The following is an 18,395-nucleotide window of genomic DNA, read 5'->3' on the forward strand; positions in this document are numbered from 1 at the left end:
AACCTGGGTCCTTAGGCTTCGCAGGCAAGCGCCTTAACGGTTCAACTATCTCTGCAGCCGCTTGAAGGCACTTTTAGGATGAGTGTTTCAAGCTGTCTTCCTAACAGGAAGGCCTTTACATTTGCTTTTCTCCACTTTTCCCCCATGTTCATTCTGCTACCTCTTCCCCTTTTGTACCCTTCGCTCCTGGCAGACACCCTTGCATATGCATAATCCTCCTCCAACTCTCACTCTGGCCTTGAACTCATGGCAAGCCTCCTTCAGTCTCCTGAGTGCTGGGATTAGAGGCACGTGCCACTACACCAAAGCAACGCCTTCTATTTGTACCGTCTTTCTTCCAGGAAGCACTGCCCTGTGAAGCCAGATGAATGGACTCTAGAGTTCGGGGCAGTGAGACATTAAGTCCTGTTTAATTACTGGAGAGACAACAGCGGCCTTGGGGACTAACGTGTCCCCCCACCCCGTGGCCTATGGCCCCCTGGACACTGTCCCATCCTACACCCCCCAAGAACAGTTCATTGTCGCGATGGCGTGGAGGGGGCCTCAGAGGACGCTGATGCGTTCGGCCAGCCCCTGCATCTCGTGGTCCTGCGGCAAACGGGCGCCCCCGAGGTCCGCATCGGCGAGCAGGCCCAGGCCGGACTCTACCCCCAAGCGCTCGGCCACGAACTGCTCCCAGCGCGCGTCGTCACTCTCATGCGTGATGTACCGCTCGCCCATCTTCCTCTCCAGCTCTCGGAGGTCCAGCCACGTCTGGTACTCCTGGGCCGGGAGGAACTGGGTTATCTTGAGAACCGCACTTCGGGCAGCCACGGGCAGCCAGACCCTCAGCCCAGGACTCCCCCGCGCACCAGGAGGGCGAAGCCACGCCCTTGGCAACGCGCCCAGCCAATAGCGATCACGAAGCACCACCCTCCGCAGCTCAGCCAATGGGAGACCTAGACCCTCCTCCAGCCCCGCCCACCCCGCGTCACCTGTAACCAGGGGTGGCTGAGAGATTTATCCACGCTGTAGCGTTTGCGCATCTTCACCTGTAGCAGGTTGTTGATGAGATCAATGGCTGTGTGGGAAGGAGACACATCAGGTTCGGCCGGTGTGACACGGGACCCCTCGCTTCAACAGGCCACCCCAGCCTGTCATCAAGGTATGCCTTCTGCACTGGCCCAGGTGACCACCACTTAACCTGACTTTCCCACTAAAAAAAATAGACTTTGGGGGCTGGAGAGATGGCTTAGCGGTTAAAGCGCTTGCCTGCAAAGCCAAAGGACCCAGGTTCGATTCCCTAGGACACACGTGAGCCAGCGGCACAAGGTGGCGCATGCATCTGGAGTTCGTTTGCAGTGGCTGGAGACCCTGGTGCACCCATTCCCTATCTGCCTCTTCCTCCTTTCCTTCCCTCCCCCTCTCTCCTCTCTGAAAATATAAATAAAAACAAAAAAAAAATCTGTTTTGGCCAATTTATTAGTGGCAGCACACGGGAGTTGGAGTTAGTTCAAGGCCAGAGTTGGCTATATCTGACTGATGGGATTTTAGGAATGTGCCACCACATCCAGCTCCATCTAATTTTCCCCCATGTGTGTATGTATGTATGTGAGCACTTGTGCACAGGTATGTCTGTGCATGTGGAGGACTGAGATCTACTTCAGTTGTCTTTCTCGATCGCTCACCACTTTATTTTTTGGATTTCTGAAATAGGGTCTCACTGTAGCTCAGGCTGACCTGAAATTCACTTTGTAGTTCCAGGCTGGCCTTGAACTCGTGGCGATCCTCCTACCTCTGCCTCTGGAGATTAAAGTCATGTACCACCACATGTGGCATTTTATGTGGATGCTGGGGTCCTCACACTTCTATGGCAAACACTTTATCCATTGAGCCATCTTCCCAGCCCCATCGTCCGATTTTTTTTGAGAAAGAAGCACGGGGGAGGGGGGGGGGAGGAAATGGACCCTCTAGGGCCTTCAGCCGCTGCAAACTCCAGACGCGTGCGCCCCTTGTGGTGCATTTGTGACAGTGCGTGCTTGCATCACTGCTTCTGACTACATGGGACCTGGAGATTCGACATGAGTTCCTCCGCTTCGCAGGCAAGTGCCTTAACTGCTAAGCCATCTCTCCAGTCCCCATTATCCAATTTTTTAGGTATTTGGGTTGTTTTTTTTTTTTTTAACGTATTCTTTACTTTGCTGAGCACAGTGGCTCAGGCCTTTAATCTCAGCAGTCACGAGGCTGAGGGAGGAGGATCCCTATCCCTATGAGCTAACGTGAAACCCTCACTCAAAGAATAACTGAAAATAAAATATTTCAAGCCGGGCATGGTGGCGCATGCCTTTAATCCCAGCACTTGGGAGGCAGAGGTAGGAGGATCGTCATGAGTTCGAGGCCACCCTGAGACTACATAGTGAATTCCAGGTCAGCCTGGGCTAAAGCGAGACCCTACCTCGAAAAAAAAAAAAAAAAAAAAGCAAGAAAAACAAAACAACTCAAGTCTCCAGGACCCTGATTCTATACCTGCCTTTTACGGGATCCCGCCCTCCCTTGACCCATCAACACTCAGATCCCCTAACAAGGTCGTAAAGGTCCAACCTCTTAGGGCCACACAGACTCCCGCCCTGCTGACCTCCACTGATGGCTCCCACCAGCCGTTAGGACTAAGCTCCATCTCCACTGACTTAAGTCTCCCTCAGGCCTGGCACTGCCCACGGACAGCCTCGCTCACTCTCCCTGCTGGCCCCACCTACCACCCACCTCCAGAGGAGATATGGCTCCAGGGGCTGGCCGGGTACATGAAGGCCGCGTTCTGGATCTGGTCGTTGATGTCCTCGTCCTCGTTGAAGGGGAAGGTGCCACTGAGGCTGACGTACATGATCACGCCCACCGACCACATGTCCAGCGAGCGGTTGTAACCCTGGTTGAGCAGCACCTCGGGTGCCAGGTAGGCAGGCGTGCCCACCACTGAGCGCCGGAAGGACTTCTCGCCAATGATGCGTGCGAACCCGAAGTCACACAGCTTCACCTGCCGAGGGTGACAGGTGGAAGGTATGAGGTGATGATGCAGCCACCCCCAAGGGTGTGTGTGTGGGTGGGGGGGTGGCAATCCCCAAACTGCTACCACCTCGGTTTTCGAAGAATATCAGGAAAGACTACATTTCCCAAGATGCCTAGCAGCCAGCCAAGACCATGTGGCCCATACTGGCCAATGGGATGCGAGGAAAGGGATGCAGGGAATTTCAAGGAGGAGAGGGGTTCTCCTTTTTTCATGCTCAGTAACTGGATGAGGCGGGTCAAGTGACTCTCCTTTTCTGTGCCTCAGCATAACGCACGTCTCAAAGGGGCTATTCCGGGATTACGTGAGTGAATCCATATGAACTCAGTGCCCAGCGCCCAGCGCGCAGAAAGCGACTCTCAGGAGATGCTCCCTGCTGCTCCATCTCCTAGCATGGGTCTCAGCCTCCTCTTGCCTGTTCCACACCATGGCAATTCTAACACAATCCTACTGTTGAACATATCCCGGCGTGGTGGCGCAGCACTCGGGAGGCAGAGGTAGGAGGATCACCATGAGTTCGAGGCCACCCTGAGACTACAGAGTGAATTCCAGGTCAGCCTGGGCTACAGCAAGACCCTACCTCAAAAAACCAAAGGAGCCCGGTGTCCTGATGCACGCCTTTAATCCCAGCACTGGGAAGGCAGAGGTAGGAGGATCACCGTGAGTTCGAGGCCACCCTGAGACTACATGGTGAATTCCAGGTCAGCCTGGGCTAGAGTGAGACATTACCTTGAAAAATATAAATAACTAAAAAGCAAAAAAAAAAAAAAAAAAAAAAGGCATGGGAGGAGGGGAGAGATGGTTTAGCTGCTAAAGGCACTTGCTTGCAAAGCCTGCCAGCCTAGGTTTTATTCCTCAGTGCCCACATAAAGCCAGATACACAATGTGCTGCATGCATCTGGAGTTTGTTGTACTGGCGGCAGGTCCTGGTGTGCTCCTTCTGTCTGTCTGTCTATCTCTCTGTCTGTCTATCTATCTATCTTTCTACTTGAAATAAATCTATATTTTGTTAAACTTTTTTTTTTTTTTTTTTTAGGTAGGGTCTCACTATAGCCCAAGGTGCATGCCTTTAATCCCAGCACTTGGGAGCCAGAGGTAGGAGGGTCACAGTGAGTTCGAGGCCACCCTGAGACTACACAGTGAATTCCAGGTCAGCCTGAACTAGAGTGAGACCCTACCTTGAAAAACCAAAACCAAACAACAAAACAAAAACAAAAACCCAAAACTACCGACTACATTTCCCAGTATGCCTAGCAGCTAGCCATGACCATGTGGATCATTTTCGCCAATCGAATGGGAGGGAAGTGATAAGGGAAATTTCAAGGGCTATCTTAGAGAAGAAAAGGTGTGTGTCTATTTCTTCTCTGTACTGTCCTTTCTCTTTTTTTAAAAAAAACATATGTATTTTTTATTTATTTGACAGGGAGAAAGAGGGAGGAGAAAAGAGAGGGAGGGAGAGAAAGAGGCTTCCAGCCACTTCAAAGGAACTCCAGACGCAGGTGCCCCCTTGTGCATCTGGCTTACATGGGTATTGGGGAATCGAACCTGGGTCCTTTGGCTTTGCAGACAAACACCTTAAGTGCTAAGCCATCCCTCCAGTCCTGGACTCTCCTTTTTCATTGCGACTTGGTCACTTGTATACTGGCCAAGCAAAGATGAAAGGAAGCCTGGTCCTCCAGATCATGGCAGTGCCTTTTTAGCCCCAGGATGCTTAGGCTAGGTGCTACCAGAGTGAGAACAAGCCTGTCTTAGGAAGCCACTGTCCCCTTGGGAGTTCTGCTCACTGCGCAGCAGCTAAGCCTGACTCTTTTTTTTTTAAGTTTTTTTTTTTTTAACTTATTTTTATTTATTTGAGAGCGACCGAGAAAGAGAGTCAGAGAGAGAGAGAGAGAGAGAGAGAGAGAGGGAGACAGAGAGAATGGGCATGTCAAGGCCTCCGGCCACTGCAAACGAACTCCAGACACATGTGCCACCTTATGCATCTGGCTTACGTGGGTCCTGGGGAACTGAACCTGGGTCCTTTGGCTTTGCAGGCAAGTGCCTTAACCACTAAGCCATCTCTTCAGCCCTGCCACCTTCTTTTAAAATATTTATTTATTTGACAGAGAAAGAGGGAAACAGAGAGAATGGGCACATCAGGGCCTCTAGCCACTGCAAATGAACTCCAGATGGATGTGCCCCCTTGTGCATCTGGCTAACATGGGTCCTGGGGAATAGAACCGGAGTCCTTTGGCTTTGCAGGCAAACGCCTTAACCACTAAGCCATCGCTCCAGCCCAAAGCCTGCCTTTTGATTGTGAGCTAGCCACCACCTTCCTTGCTGGACTTCCCCCAACAGGAGGGGACATAACCGACCTGAGGGAATGGGTCAGCCGATGCCAGCAATACGTTCTCAGGCTTCAAGTCACAGTGGACAATGTTCTTGAAGTGCAGGTGTCTCAAAGCCACCAGGATCTGCGGAGAAGAGGGACTCAATGAGAAAGGTAGAAAGAAAGCCACCCTGAAGTCCAACCCCGGAACCCGCATACCTCTCTCTGCACCCCAGTGATACTGCCCAGAGCCAGGGAAGGATGTCCAACACAGAATCCCCAAACCATGTACTCCCAGAAGCTAAGAGTTACAGCATTCTAGTGTGTTTGTGTGTGTGGGGGGGGGGGGGGTGGAATGGATTGGGAAGAATCTCAGATACTCCACCATGTAGTAAGTCCTGATGAGTTATGTACACAGCAGGGGCTTTCAAGAAGGTTCCATTGTGTGATTCAAATGATTGAAAAAAAAATTCTATCTCGGTGTGGTAGCCCACACCGTTAGGCTATAATCCCAGCCCTTGGGAGGTAGAGGGAGGAGGATCACTGTGAGTTCCAGGCCAGCCTGAGACTACAGAGTGAATTCCAGGTCAGCCTGGCCTACAGTGAGACCCTACCTCAAAAATAAATAAATAAATAAATAAATAAAACTAAAGAGAAGGCAATACAAACTGTAAAACCACAAATACAGTGTGGGTTGTATCTCAGATGTCTCTTGGGGCTGGGGAGGTGGCTCAGTGGGTAAAGGCACTGACTTACAAAAATTGCTGCCCTGGGTTCAATTCCTCCAGCTGCCCATTTAGTTCCAGATGGGCAATTATTTGCAGCAAGAGACCCCCCCTGCCCACATACCATCCCAACAAATTTAATACAGTGCTAATAACAACCACAGAGTTGCTATGATTTTTTGTTTTCTTTTGGTTTTTCAAGGTAGAGTCTTGCTCTAGTCCAGGCTGACCTGGAATTCACTATGCAGTCTCAGGGTGGCCTCAAACTCTCGGCGATCCTCCTACCTCTGCCTCCTGAGAGCTGGGATTAAAGGCGTGTGCCACCATGCCTGGCTGTTAACTATGACTTTTAAAACTATTTATTATTTATTTATTTTATTTTGTGAGAGAGAGAAAGACACAGGGAGAGAAAGAGAGAGAGAGAATGGGCACGCCAGGGCCTTCAGCCACTGCAAACAAACTCCAGACCCGTGTGCCAACTTGTGCATCTGGCTTATGTGGGTCCTGGGGGATCGAACCAAGGTCCCTTGGCTTTGCAGGCAAACACCTTAACTGCTAAGCCATCTCTCCAGCCATGTTGCTGGATTTTAAGGAAATTTATTTATTTAGAGACGAAGTGTCAAGTAGCTCAGGCCAGCCTTGAACTTCATATGGAGTCGGGGTGACTTTGAACTCATGTTCTTGCTTCCACCTCCCCAGTGCGGGGATTACAGATGTGTAGCCCCACATACCGTTCATGTGGTGCTGTAGAACCAACCCAAGGCTTCATGCTAGACAAGCCCCCTACAACTGAGCTACAGCCCCAACTTTTAGTTTGCTCTTGTGACACAAGGTCTCACTCTGTAGCCCAGGATGTCCTGCAACTTCCTTTATTGTTATTTTTGTTGTTGTTGTTGTTTTTTGTCTAGCTCAGGCTGACCTGGAATTAACTATGTAGCCTCAGGGTGGCCTCGAACTCACGGTGATCCTCCTACCTCTGCCTCCTGAGTGCTGGGATTAAAGGCATGGTTGGTGTGTTTAATTTTTTTCTTGTGTGTGGGGGTACACGGTCTCTCATTTAACCCAGGCTGACCGGAAGCCAGCCTCAAACTCCTGATCCTCCTGCCTTAGCCTCTGGAGTGCTGGGGCGACAGGCACTATGTCACCAGCCTTTGAGATTGGGGTTTAAGGATACCTACCTGAGAGAGCGGTGGTGAGGCCTAGAAATGAGGTCATGAGGTAAAGAACTGGGTACAGCACTTAGAGGTCAAACAGGCAAGAGCCTAGAGGAAAGAATCTGCAGAGAGAGGACAGACAGACAGACAGACAGACAGGAAGAAATGGAAGACCAGAAAGAGAAAGTACTTTGGCGACTAAAAATGCAGTTTCTAACCGACCCCCCACCCCACAGACTGGTCATGCCTGCCTCGGTGGGTCTGCCCACATTCCCCAAACCTGTCTGATAAATGTAGGGGCACTGTAGAGGCAACATGGGGGTGCGTTTGTGGGGTGTGTGGGGGGGGTGAAGCCTACCATGGGGTAATTTGGAACCAATGGAAAAGGTGCCACAGAATCCGATGGGTCCTAGTCTGACGAGGGGGCCGCTCTGGGAAGGTTTTGAAATTCCAAAACACATAAAGAACATAGGTTAAAACTCTATGGTGAAGCCAGGGTGGTGGCGCACGCCTTTAATCCCAGCACTCAGGAGGCAGAGGTAGAAGGATTGTCATGAGTTCAAGGCCACCCTGAGACTACAGAGTGAGTTCCAGGTCAGCCTGGGCTAGAGCAACACTCTACCCTGGAAAAAAAAAAAAAAAAACAACTCAAAAAACTCTAAGGTGGGGGGCTGGCTCAGCAGTTAAGACCTTTGCCTGCAAAGCCTAACAACACAGGTTCAATTCCCCAGTACCCATGTAAAGCCCGATGCACAAGGTGGCACATGCATCTGGAGTTTGTTTATAGAGGCTGTAGGCCCTGGTGCACCCATTTTCTCTTTCTCTCTCTGCTTGCAAATAAATAAAATAAATCAATTTTTAAAAAACCCTCTATGTTGGGGGTGCTGGGAAGATAGCCCAGAGGTTAAAGGCACTTGCTTGCAAAGTCTGAAGACCCAGGTTTGATTCCCAAGTCACGTACATAAGCTGGATGCAAAAAATGGTGCACATGGGCTGGGGAAATGGCTTAGCAGTTAAGGCATCTGCCTACAAAGCCTACAAGGACCCAGGTTCGATTCCCCAGGACCCATGTAAACCAGATGCACAAGAGGGCGCATGCACCTGGAGCTCATTTGCAATGACTGGAAGCCCTGGTGCGCCCAATTCCCTCTTTTTCTCTGCCTCTTCTCTCTCTCTCTCTCCAATAAATAAAGAAATAAAATATTTTTTTAAAAAATGGTGCACATGTCTGATGTTTGAGGCCTAGGGTATGCCCATGTACATACACACTCATGTGAGAAAAAAACACAAGTAAGTAAATAAATTGATAATAAATAGAAAATAAAACCACTATGGTGGTGGTTGAAGGGATGGCTCAGTAGGGCCTGACTCACTCTGAGTTTGATTCCCCAAGCTCCCTGGTAAGTCCCTGGACATGCCATGCATGGAAGCCATCTTGCTTGGGACAGACCTGGGAGAATCACTGGGGTTTACTGGTCAACCCGTCTGTCTTCCATCTCCAGGACTCTCCCAGATGAGTGACGAGGGAAAACACTGAATGGTCTCCTCTGGCGCATGCATGTGCACATGGCACATGCATCTGCACACACGTGTACACGTACCACACACCACACACACAGGCAAAGAGAAATGAACGAACAAACAAAATCTCTCTGGTCCAGTGAAAGCCCTAAGGAGGTCTGGCTGTGTGGCTCAACTGGCAGCTAGCACACACCAAGTCCAAGTTTGAGCCCCGGCACCACCTTTAAACTGGGTGTGGTGGGGTATGCCTGTAACCCCAGCAATCAAGAGATGGAGGTTCGGACAGTGGTTAAGGTGCTTGCCTGTAAAGCCTACCAACTTGGGTTTGATTCCCAGGACCCACATAAAGGCAGATGCACAAACTGTTGCATGCATCTGGAGTTCGTATGCAGTGGCTAAAAACCCTGGTGCACCCAATCTCTCTCTGCCAGGCAGGGGGGCACACGCCTTTAATTCCAGCATCCAGGAGGCTGAGATAGGTGAATCACTGTGAGTTCGTGGCCACCCTGAGACTTCATACTGAATTCCAGCCTGGGCTGGAGTGAGACCCTGCCTTGAAAAAAACAAAACCAAAAAAAAAAAAAAGACAATAAATAAATTACTTAAATAAATGAGAAAAAAAATTTAAAGCTTGGCAGTTATTTTTATCCACTGTTAGTAAGTAAGAAGTGAGAAAACCGGCACCCTCCTACACTACTGGTGGGCGCAAGGATTGGGAAGGATTTTAGAGATGAGCTGAACAACATCTTAAAAACAACAGAGGGGGACTGGAGAGATGGCTTAGTGGTTAAGCGCTTGCCTGTGAAGCCTAAGGACCCCGGTTCGAGGCTCGGTTCCCCAGGTCCCACGTTAGCCAGATGCACAAGGGGGCGCACGCGTCTGGAGTTCGTTTGCAGAGGCTGGAGGCCCTGGCGCGCCCATTCTCTCTCTCTCCCTCTATCTGTCTTTCTCTCAAATAAATAAATAAATAAATAAATATCCAGGGGCTGGGGAGGTGGCTCAGTGGGTAAAAGTACTCGCTGTGCAAGCATGAGGACCTGGGTTCAGATTCTCAGCACCCAAGTACAAAGCCAGGCGTGGGGCTGCAAGGCCACTGAGAAGTCCTGCTGGGGCTGAGCTGAAAACCTCCTTCATGTAGACCAGATGACAGAAAGCTGAAAAAAGCCACACTGCGTGCAGTTCAATGGGAGAGAGAGAAATCATCAGTGGAGATATCCAACAGTGGACACTACAAGCCTTAGATTTGCCTGCCAGGCCAAATGAGCCAACCAGGTGCAATAGTGGCACATCTGTCATGGTGGAAAACAACTGCCCTCTAATTGGACTGGAGGCCTGCTCCATGGGAGGGAATACATCCCTGATACTGAAAACTTAAAACAGGGGTAGTCATGAGCCCTAGGGGTGTAACGTCTGCTGCTATCTGGCTAAATGTATATACTATGCTTATCAAACTGCCCAGTGAGCACTTCTCTTAATGTTCATACCCTTATATTAATGTTACTCTCACTTTTCGTAGAGAACCTTCTCTTTTCAGATGGCAGTGACCTTGGGATGACTCAGAAGGCATCATGGTGCTGGGAAGAAGTGACAGAGGAGTGCTCAGCACTGAAATATTTCTATCACATCTTCCAAGGCTCAGGGTCCATTGTGGAAGAGGTGGCGGAAAGAATGTAAGAGCCAAGGGAAGGGTAGGACGCCTTACAACATGCTCCTCCGGACACAAAATGGCCTGGATATCCATGACCTCACAGTGCCTGACACTACCTACACAAGACCATCAGAAGAGGAGGAAAAGATCATGACGTAAAAATAAAAGACTGAGGGGGGAGGGGATATGATGGAGAGTGGAGGTTCAAAGGGGAAAGTGGTGGGAGGGAGGGCATTACTGTGGGATATTGTTTACAAACATTAAAGTTGTTAATAAAAAATAAATTAATTATAAAAAAAAGCCAGGTGTGACCATGCTTGCTTCTAACCCAGCACTGAGGGAGGCAGAAAGAGGAGGATCACTGGAGCTCCCTGGTCAGGCAGTCTACAAAAATGGCTGACCTCCAGGACCAGTAAGAAACTCTGTCTTGCCGGGCGTGGTGGCGCATGCCTTTAATCCCAGCACCCGGGTCGCAGAGGTAGGAGTGTTGCGTGAGTTCAAGGCCACCCTGAGACTCCATAGTGAATTCCAGGTCAGCCTGGGCTAGAGTGAGACCCTACCTTGAAAAAAAAGAAAAAGAAAAGAAATGAAACTCTGTCTCAGGGAATTAAGGTAGATGGAAGGGCCGCAGGACAGGAGCACTGATACACTCCTCTAGCGTGAGCACACACACACACACACACACACACACACACACAGTTTGAAGCACATTTCTTTCTTTCTTTCTTTTTTTGAGAGAGAGACAGAGAAAGGGAGAGAGGGGGAGAGAATTGGTGTGCCAGGGCCTCAGCCTCTGCAATCAAACTCCCGACACTTGTACCACTTAGTGGGCATGTGTGGTCTTGCCTCACCTTTGTGAAGCACATTTCTTCAAATTCAAAAGCCACCTACACTACATGAGATGGCGCACGCCTTTAATCCCAGCACTCAGGAAGCAGACGTAAGAGGAGCGCCGTGAGTTCAAGGCCAGCCAGAGACTACATAGTGAATTCCAAATCAGCCTGGGCTATAGTGAGACCCTGCCTCAAAAAAAGGGCCGCCTCCAAAAAAACTGATCACTGCTCTACAAAGTTCATGAAATCATTTCTCATAGCTGTTACTAGTCTACCCTGTGGCTGATCTCTGGCTGGTATCATCCAGGACAGGGGCGATTTTCATCACCATCCTGTCTCCAATACTAGTCAGCATGGGGCAAAACATGAAGTAAAGCCTTCATAATTATCTGCTGAAGAATCTAATAGGAATGGATGGATGAGAGGAAAAGGCTAATTTCACTCTTGCATAACAACAGCTTTAAAATTTTTTTTACTTTTTATTTATTCATTTGAAAGTGACAGAGAAAGAGGCAGATAGAGAGAGAGAGAGAGGATGGGTGTGCCAGGGCCTCCAGCCACTGCAAACAAACTAGATGCGTGCACCCCCTTGTGCATCTGGCTAACATGGGTCCTGGGGAATGGAGCCTCAAACTGGGGTCCTTAGGGTTCACAGGCAAGCACTTAACCACTAAGCCATTTCTCCAGCCCCTCCCTCTTTTTTAGGTAGTTTTCACTCTAGTCCAGGCTGACCTGGAATTCACTATGTAGTCTCAGGGTGGCCTTGAACTCAGGGTGATCCTCCTACCCCAGCCTCCCAAGTGCTGGGATTAAAGGCATATGCCACTATGCCAGGCCCTTTTATTTTAAATGGTTTTTCAAGGTAGGGTCTCACTCTAACCCAGGCTGACCTGGCATTCACTATGTAGTCTCAGGATGGCCTCAAACTCATGGCGATCCTCCTACATCTGCTTCCCAAATTCTGGGAGTAAAGGTGTGTGCCACCATGCTTGGCTGGTTTGATGGCCAGGTTTGAGGCCCCAGCATCCACAATTAATTAATTAGCCACTACACCCAGCTGATAGCTATTATTGGTAGTAGCGCTAATACTTTTCTAGTTTCTTGTTTTGTTTTGTTTTTTTGAGGTAGGGTTTCACTTTAGTCCAAGCTGACCTGGAATTCACTATGTAGTCCAGGGTGGCCTTGAATTCACAGCGATCCTCCTACCTCTGCCTCCCGAGTGCTGGGATGAAAGGCATACGTTACCATGCCCGGCTTATTTTTCTAGTTTTTAATTTACTAGTTTTCACTATCATTACTCTGTTTTCTAAAAATATTATCTTTGGGTTGAGGGATAGCTTAGTGGTTAAGATGCTTGCCTTCAAAGCCAAAGAACCCAGGTTTGATTCCCCAAGACCCATGTAATCCAGATACACAAGGTGGCGCATGCATGCATTTGGACTTTGCAGCAGCTAAAGGCCCTGGCATGGAACTCCAGACTCAAGCACCACTTTGTGCACTGGCTTTATGTGGATACTGGGGAATTGAGTCTGGGTCCCTTGGTTTTTGCAGGCAAGCACCTTGACTGTCCTCATTACTCTATTTTTATATTTATTTATTTTCCAGGCAGGGCCTCACTCTATCCCAGGCTGATCTGAAATTTATTCTGTAGTCTAGTCTGGCCTTGAACTCATGGTGATCCTCCTACTTCAGCATCCCAAAGATGCCACCACACCCACCTTATTTTTAAATTATTTATTTACTGTGTGGGGGGGCATGCCAGGGTCAAATGCCAGATGCATGTACCATTTTCTGCATGTGGCGTTATGTGGGTACACGCGTACTGAAACCTGGGTTGGCAGGCTTTTCACGCAAGCACCTTGAGATTTCTGAGCCTTATCCATGACCTTAATGCTCTATTTTTTAATTTTTACGTTTCAAGGTAGAGTCTCACTGTAGCCCAAGCTGACCTGCAATTCACTATGTACTCTCAGGCTGGTCTCGAACTCACAGTGATCCTCCTAACTCTTGAGTGCTGGGATTACAGGCGTGCACTACCATGCCCAGCTTCATATTAGTCTTATTTTCTATTTAATTATTCTGTCCCTCAATTAGTGTTCTCTCTCCCTCTCTTGTTTTGTTAAGTCAGGGTCTCATCCTAGCCGAGGCTGTCCTGGAACTTATGGAGTAGCCCAAGCTGGCTTCAAACTCACGGTGGTCCTCCTACCTCAAACTCCAGTTCTAGGATTACAGATGGGAGTCACCACACCTGGATCACTGCTTTTGTCTTGATTCCTGTCATCACTCCTCTATTACCATTTTATTTGTTTGTTTTTGAGGTAGCGTTTCACTCTAACCCAGGCTGACCTGGAATTCACTAGGTAGTTTCAGGGTGGCCTCCAACTCATGGGGATTCTCCTATTTACTCTGCCTCGTCAGTGCTGGGATTAAAGGTGTGCGCCAACATGCCCAAATAATATTTTTGCTTATTTATTTATTTAATTTTTATTTATTTGACAGAAAAAGAGGGAGAGAGAGAGAGAAAGAGAGAGAGAGAGAGAGAATGGGCGTGCCAGGGCCTCCAGCCACTGCAAAGGAACTCCAGATGCATGCGCCCCCTTGTGCATCTGGCTAATGTGGGTCCTGGCGAATCAAACCTGGGTCCTCTGGCTTTGCGGGCAAACACCTTCACCACTAAGCCATCCCACCAGACCTCCCCCACTTTTTTGACAGAGAATTGGGTGTGCCGGGGCTTCCTGCCACTAGCAAAGGACATCCAAACACATACTCCATTTTGGGCATCTGGCTTTACATGGGTACTGGGGAATCGGACTTGGGCAGTCAGGGTTTACAAGCAGGCACCTTTAACTGCTGAGCTACCAAGCCAGCTCCTATTACCCTTTCTTGATAAGGGGCCCCCAAGATTCCTACTACATCGGCCTGCGCGGTGCTGCCGCCAGGGGGCGCCCTCCGCCGCGCAGCGCACACACCTGGGTGATGAGGAATTTGGTCAGCCGCTCTGGTAGCCGACCCTTCTCGCTGGACAGGATCATCTCCAGCATGTCCCCGTGCAACTTCTCCATCACCACAAACACCTTCTCGGGCGTCTCAAACATGCACTCCAGGTTCACGATTCCTGGGTGCCGCAGACTCTGAGGGGCGGGGCCAGAAGGACACACGAGGTCAGCACGGGCACGAGCGGACATGCGGGCACAGTAAGCATGTGCCCTTACCCTCACCTGCAGAAGTGCATTCGGGGAGGGGGTCTCTGCGTCACGAATGTATAGGGACGGCCACGGGTGGCAGAAGCGTGGCGTGGTGAGCTTGGGTAAGCAGCAAATAGCCTTGGCTGCAGGTAGCCATGACTGACTGGTACTTTTCTTGGTACTGGAAAGGGCACCCAGGGCCTCATGAAGGCTAGACCAAAGCTCTACCACGGAGCTCCACCCTCCAGATTCTCCTAGAGTTTCAGTACCTCAGGACCCGTGCGTGGTGGCGCAGGCCTTTAATCCCAGCACTGGTGAGGCAGAGATAGGAGGATGGCTGTGAGTTCGAGGCCAGCGTGAGACCACTTAGTGAATTCCAGGTCAGCCTGGGCTAGAGTGAGACCCAACTTCAAAAAACAAAAAAGAAAAAGAAAGCAAGCCTCCAGGGTCTAGCCTGACCCTCTCCCTCTCTTCTCCTAGCGCCTCCTTTGTGGATGTCTCCCCATTGCCCCCTCCGAGCCGCAGCTCACGGTCCCTCTGCTCAGAACACGTTCTCTTCTCAGCCCAACGTCCCCATCCCCTCTGCCAGAAAGCCTGACACCACGCCCCGGACCGGACCAGTCGTCCTCTAAAGGAGGAGGCAGGGACCCTGGCGGTCACCTGCAGAATGGCCACTTCGTTCCGCAGCTGGCTCTCTTGCTTGGTGGGAAAACGAAGTTTGTCAATGACTTTCACGGCCACGTCCCTGCCGGACTTCCGGTGTTTCCCTGGAGAGGTAAACAGATGACAGCAAGGACACCTCCCAGACTGACCACAACCCTGCCACCGCTCCGTCCAGCCCAGCCTGAGAACAGGAAACGAGAGGAAAGGCCCTAAGGGGACCCTAAGAGGCCCTCAGTATTGAGTGGCTGGATGAAGAAACTGGGAATAAAAGCAGAAGAGGGGGCTGGAGAGATGGTTCAATGGTTAAGGCAGCTGCCTGCAAACGACCCAGGTTTGATTTCCCAGTACCCATGAGAAGCCAGATATACAAAGTGGTTCATGCATCTGGGGTTCAGTTGCAAGAGGCTAGAGGCGCTGGTGCACCCATTCTCTCTCTTTGTCTGCCTCTCTCTCTCTCTCATAAATCAATAAGTAGAATAAAATTAAAATAGAGGCTGGGGGCGTGGCTCAGCGGCATAGCACTTGTCTAGAACCCACAGTGGGGGGGCTGGGGACGTGGCTCAGAGGTAGAGCACTTGTCTAGAGTCCACAGTGAGGGGCTGGGGGCGTGGCTCAGAGGTAGAGCACTTGTCTAGAGTCCACAGTGAGGGGCTGGGGGCGTGGCTCAGAGGTAGAGCACTTGTCTAGATCCACAGTGAGGGGCTGGGGGCGTGGCTCAGAGGTAGAGCACTTGTCTGGAACCCACAGTGAGGGGTTGGGGGCGTGGCTCAGAGGTAGAGCACTTGTCTAGATCCACAGTGAGGGGCTGGGGGCGTGGCTCAGAGGTAGAGCACTTGTCTAGATCCACAGTGAGGGGCTGGGGGCGTGGCTCAGAGGTAGAGCACTTGTCTAGAATCCACAGTGAGGGGCTGGGGGCGTGGCTCAGAGGTAGAGCACTTGTCTAGAGTCCACAGTGAGGGGCTGGGGGTGTGGCTCAGAGGTAGAGCACTTGTCTAGATCCACAGTGAGGGGCTGGGGGCGTGGCTCAGAGGTAGAGCACTTGTCTAGATCCACAGTGAGGGGCTGGGGGCGTGGCTCAGAGGTACAGCACTTGTCTAGATCCACAGTGAGGGGCTGGGGGCGTGGCTCAGAGGTAGAGCACTTGTCTGGAACCCACAGTGAGGGGCTGGGGGCGTGGCCCAGAGGTAGAGCACTTGTCTAGATCCACAGTGAGGGGCTGGGGGCGTGGCTCAGAGGTAGAGCACTTGTCTAGATCCACAGTGAGGGGCTGGGGGCGTGGCTCAGAGGTAGAGCACTTGTCTAGATCCACAGTGAGGGGCTGGGGGCGTGGCTCAGAGGTAGAGCACTTGTCTAGAACCCACAGTGAGGGGCTGGGGGCGTGGCTCAGAGGTAGAGCACTTGCCTAGAGTCCACAGTGAGGGGCTGGGGGCGTGGCTCAGAGGTAGAGCACTTGTCTAGAGTCCACAGTGAGGGGCTGGGGGCGTGGCTCAGAGGTAGAGCACTTGTCTAGATCCACAGTGAGGGGCTGGGGGCGTGGTTCAGAGGTAGAGCACTTGTCTAGATCCACAGTGAGGGGCTGGGGACATGGCTCAGAGGTAGAGCACTTGTCTAGATCCACAGTGAGGGGCTGGGGGCGTGGCTCAGAGGTAGAGCACTTGTCCAGATCCACAGTGAGGGTCTGGGGGCGTGGCTCAGAGGTAGAGCACTTGTCTAGAACCCACAGTGAGGGGCTGGGGGCGTGGCTCAGAGGTAGAGCACTTGTCTAGAATCCACAGTGAGGGGCTGGGGGCGTGGCTCAGAGGTAGAGCACTTGTCTAGGATCCACAGTGAGGGGCTGGGGGCGTGGCTCAGAGGTAGAGCACTTGTCTAGAACCACAGTGAGGGGCTGGGGGCGTGGCTCAGAGGTAGAGCACTTGTCTAGAGTCCACAGTGAGGGGCTGGGGGCGTGGCTCAGAGGTAGAGCACTTGTCTAGAGTCCACAGTGAGGGGCTGGGGGCGTGGCTCAGAGGTAGAGCACTTGTCTAGAGTCCACAGTGAGGGGCTGGGGGCGTGGCTCAGAGGTAGAGCACTTGTCTAGATCCACAGTGAGGGGCTGGGGGCGTGGCTCAGAGGTAGAGCACTTGTCTAGGATCCACAGTGAGGGGCTGGGGGCGTGGCTCAGAGGTAGAGCACTTGTCTAGAGTCCACAGTGAGAGGCTGGGGGCGTGGCCCAGAGGTAGAGCACTTGTCTAGGATCCACAGTGAGGGGCTGGGGACGTGGCTCAGAGGTAGAGCACTTGTCTAGAGTCCACAGTGAGAGGCTGGGGGCGTGGCCCAGAGGTAGAGCACTTGTCTAGGATCCACAGTGAGGGGCTGGGGGCGTGGCTCAGAGGTAGAGCACTTGTCTAGGATCCACAGTGAGGGGCTGGGGGCGTGGCTCAGAGGTAGAGCACTTGTCTAGATCCACAGTGAGGGGCTGGGGACGTGGCTCAGAGGTAGAGCACTTGTCTAGAGTCCACAGTGAGAGGCTGGGGGCGTGGCCCAGAGGTAGAGCACTTGTCTAGGATCCACAGTGAGGGGCTGGGGGCGTGGCTCAGAGGTAGAGAACTTGTCTAGATCCACAGTGAGGGGCTGGGGGCGTGGCTAAGTTACAGCACTAAGCTACCATGCTAATGGCCCTGGGTTTCATCCCCAGCTCTCCCAGAAAACAAAAAGGCAGAAGAAAAAAGGTAAACATACTCCCTATTAATAAAAGGCAAAAAAAAAAAAAAAAAGAAATCCGTTGCTTTTCCCAGGTAGATGGCTAGAAACTCCTTGTGACCTAGCTTTCTGTTTTTATTATTGATTTGAGACAAGGAGAGTGGCAGATATAGAGAGAATGGGTGCAGAAGCCACTGCAAACAAACTCCAGATGCATGCACCCCATTGTGCATGTGGCTTATGTTGGTCTTGGGGAAACAAACCTGGTCCTTTGGCTTTGCAGGCAAGCGCCTTAACCACTAAGCCATCTTTCCAGTGCCGTGATGTAGCTTTCTAACCCAACAAGGAGGGTATGGAATGAGGAAGACTCCATCTAGGCTCTGGATCAGTTTATAGTGTTCTTACCTCCATAGACCACTCCAAACTGCCCGGAGCCCAGCACCTCGTCTGGAAAGATCTGGTAGACAGTAGCAATGTCCTACGAGGTAGGGACAGCAGAGTCAGGGGTACAAATGCAGATGGGGGGTGGGTAAAAGAGACAGGATACCGGGAGGCTGGCCTGGGAGCAGGCAGGAAGCTTACCACATTCTCTTGGATCTCACTGTTGGACACAGAGATGCTCAGAGAAGCTTGCCCTGG

General features: G+C 51.1%; 1 protein-coding gene across 2 annotated transcripts in view; it reads right to left on the minus strand.

Annotated features, from left to right (window-relative positions):
- Positions 1-381: 381 nt before the first annotated feature.
- The window catches only part of Prkd2 (protein kinase D2), a 34,878-nt gene continuing 16,864 nt past the window's right edge, over positions 382-18,395 (minus strand). For both annotated transcript variants that reach the window (XM_004672640.3, XM_045134296.1), the window contains exons 12-19: positions 18,339-18,391; positions 18,162-18,234; positions 15,075-15,181; positions 14,199-14,360; positions 5,395-5,493; positions 2,743-3,010; positions 975-1,060; positions 382-762 (exon numbers count right to left, since the gene is read on the minus strand). In XM_004672640.3, coding sequence (XP_004672697.1) covers positions 544-762; positions 975-1,060; positions 2,743-3,010; positions 5,395-5,493; positions 14,199-14,360; positions 15,075-15,181; positions 18,162-18,234; positions 18,339-18,391 — 1,067 coding nt within the window. In that variant the 3' untranslated portion in view covers positions 382-543. The remainder of the gene's footprint in view (positions 763-974; positions 1,061-2,742; positions 3,011-5,394; positions 5,494-14,198; positions 14,361-15,074; positions 15,182-18,161; positions 18,235-18,338; positions 18,392-18,395) is intronic.

This window comes from Jaculus jaculus, chromosome 14 (assembly GCF_020740685.1).
Source record: "Jaculus jaculus isolate mJacJac1 chromosome 14, mJacJac1.mat.Y.cur, whole genome shotgun sequence".
NCBI classification, from domain to species: domain Eukaryota; kingdom Metazoa; phylum Chordata; class Mammalia; order Rodentia; family Dipodidae; genus Jaculus; species Jaculus jaculus.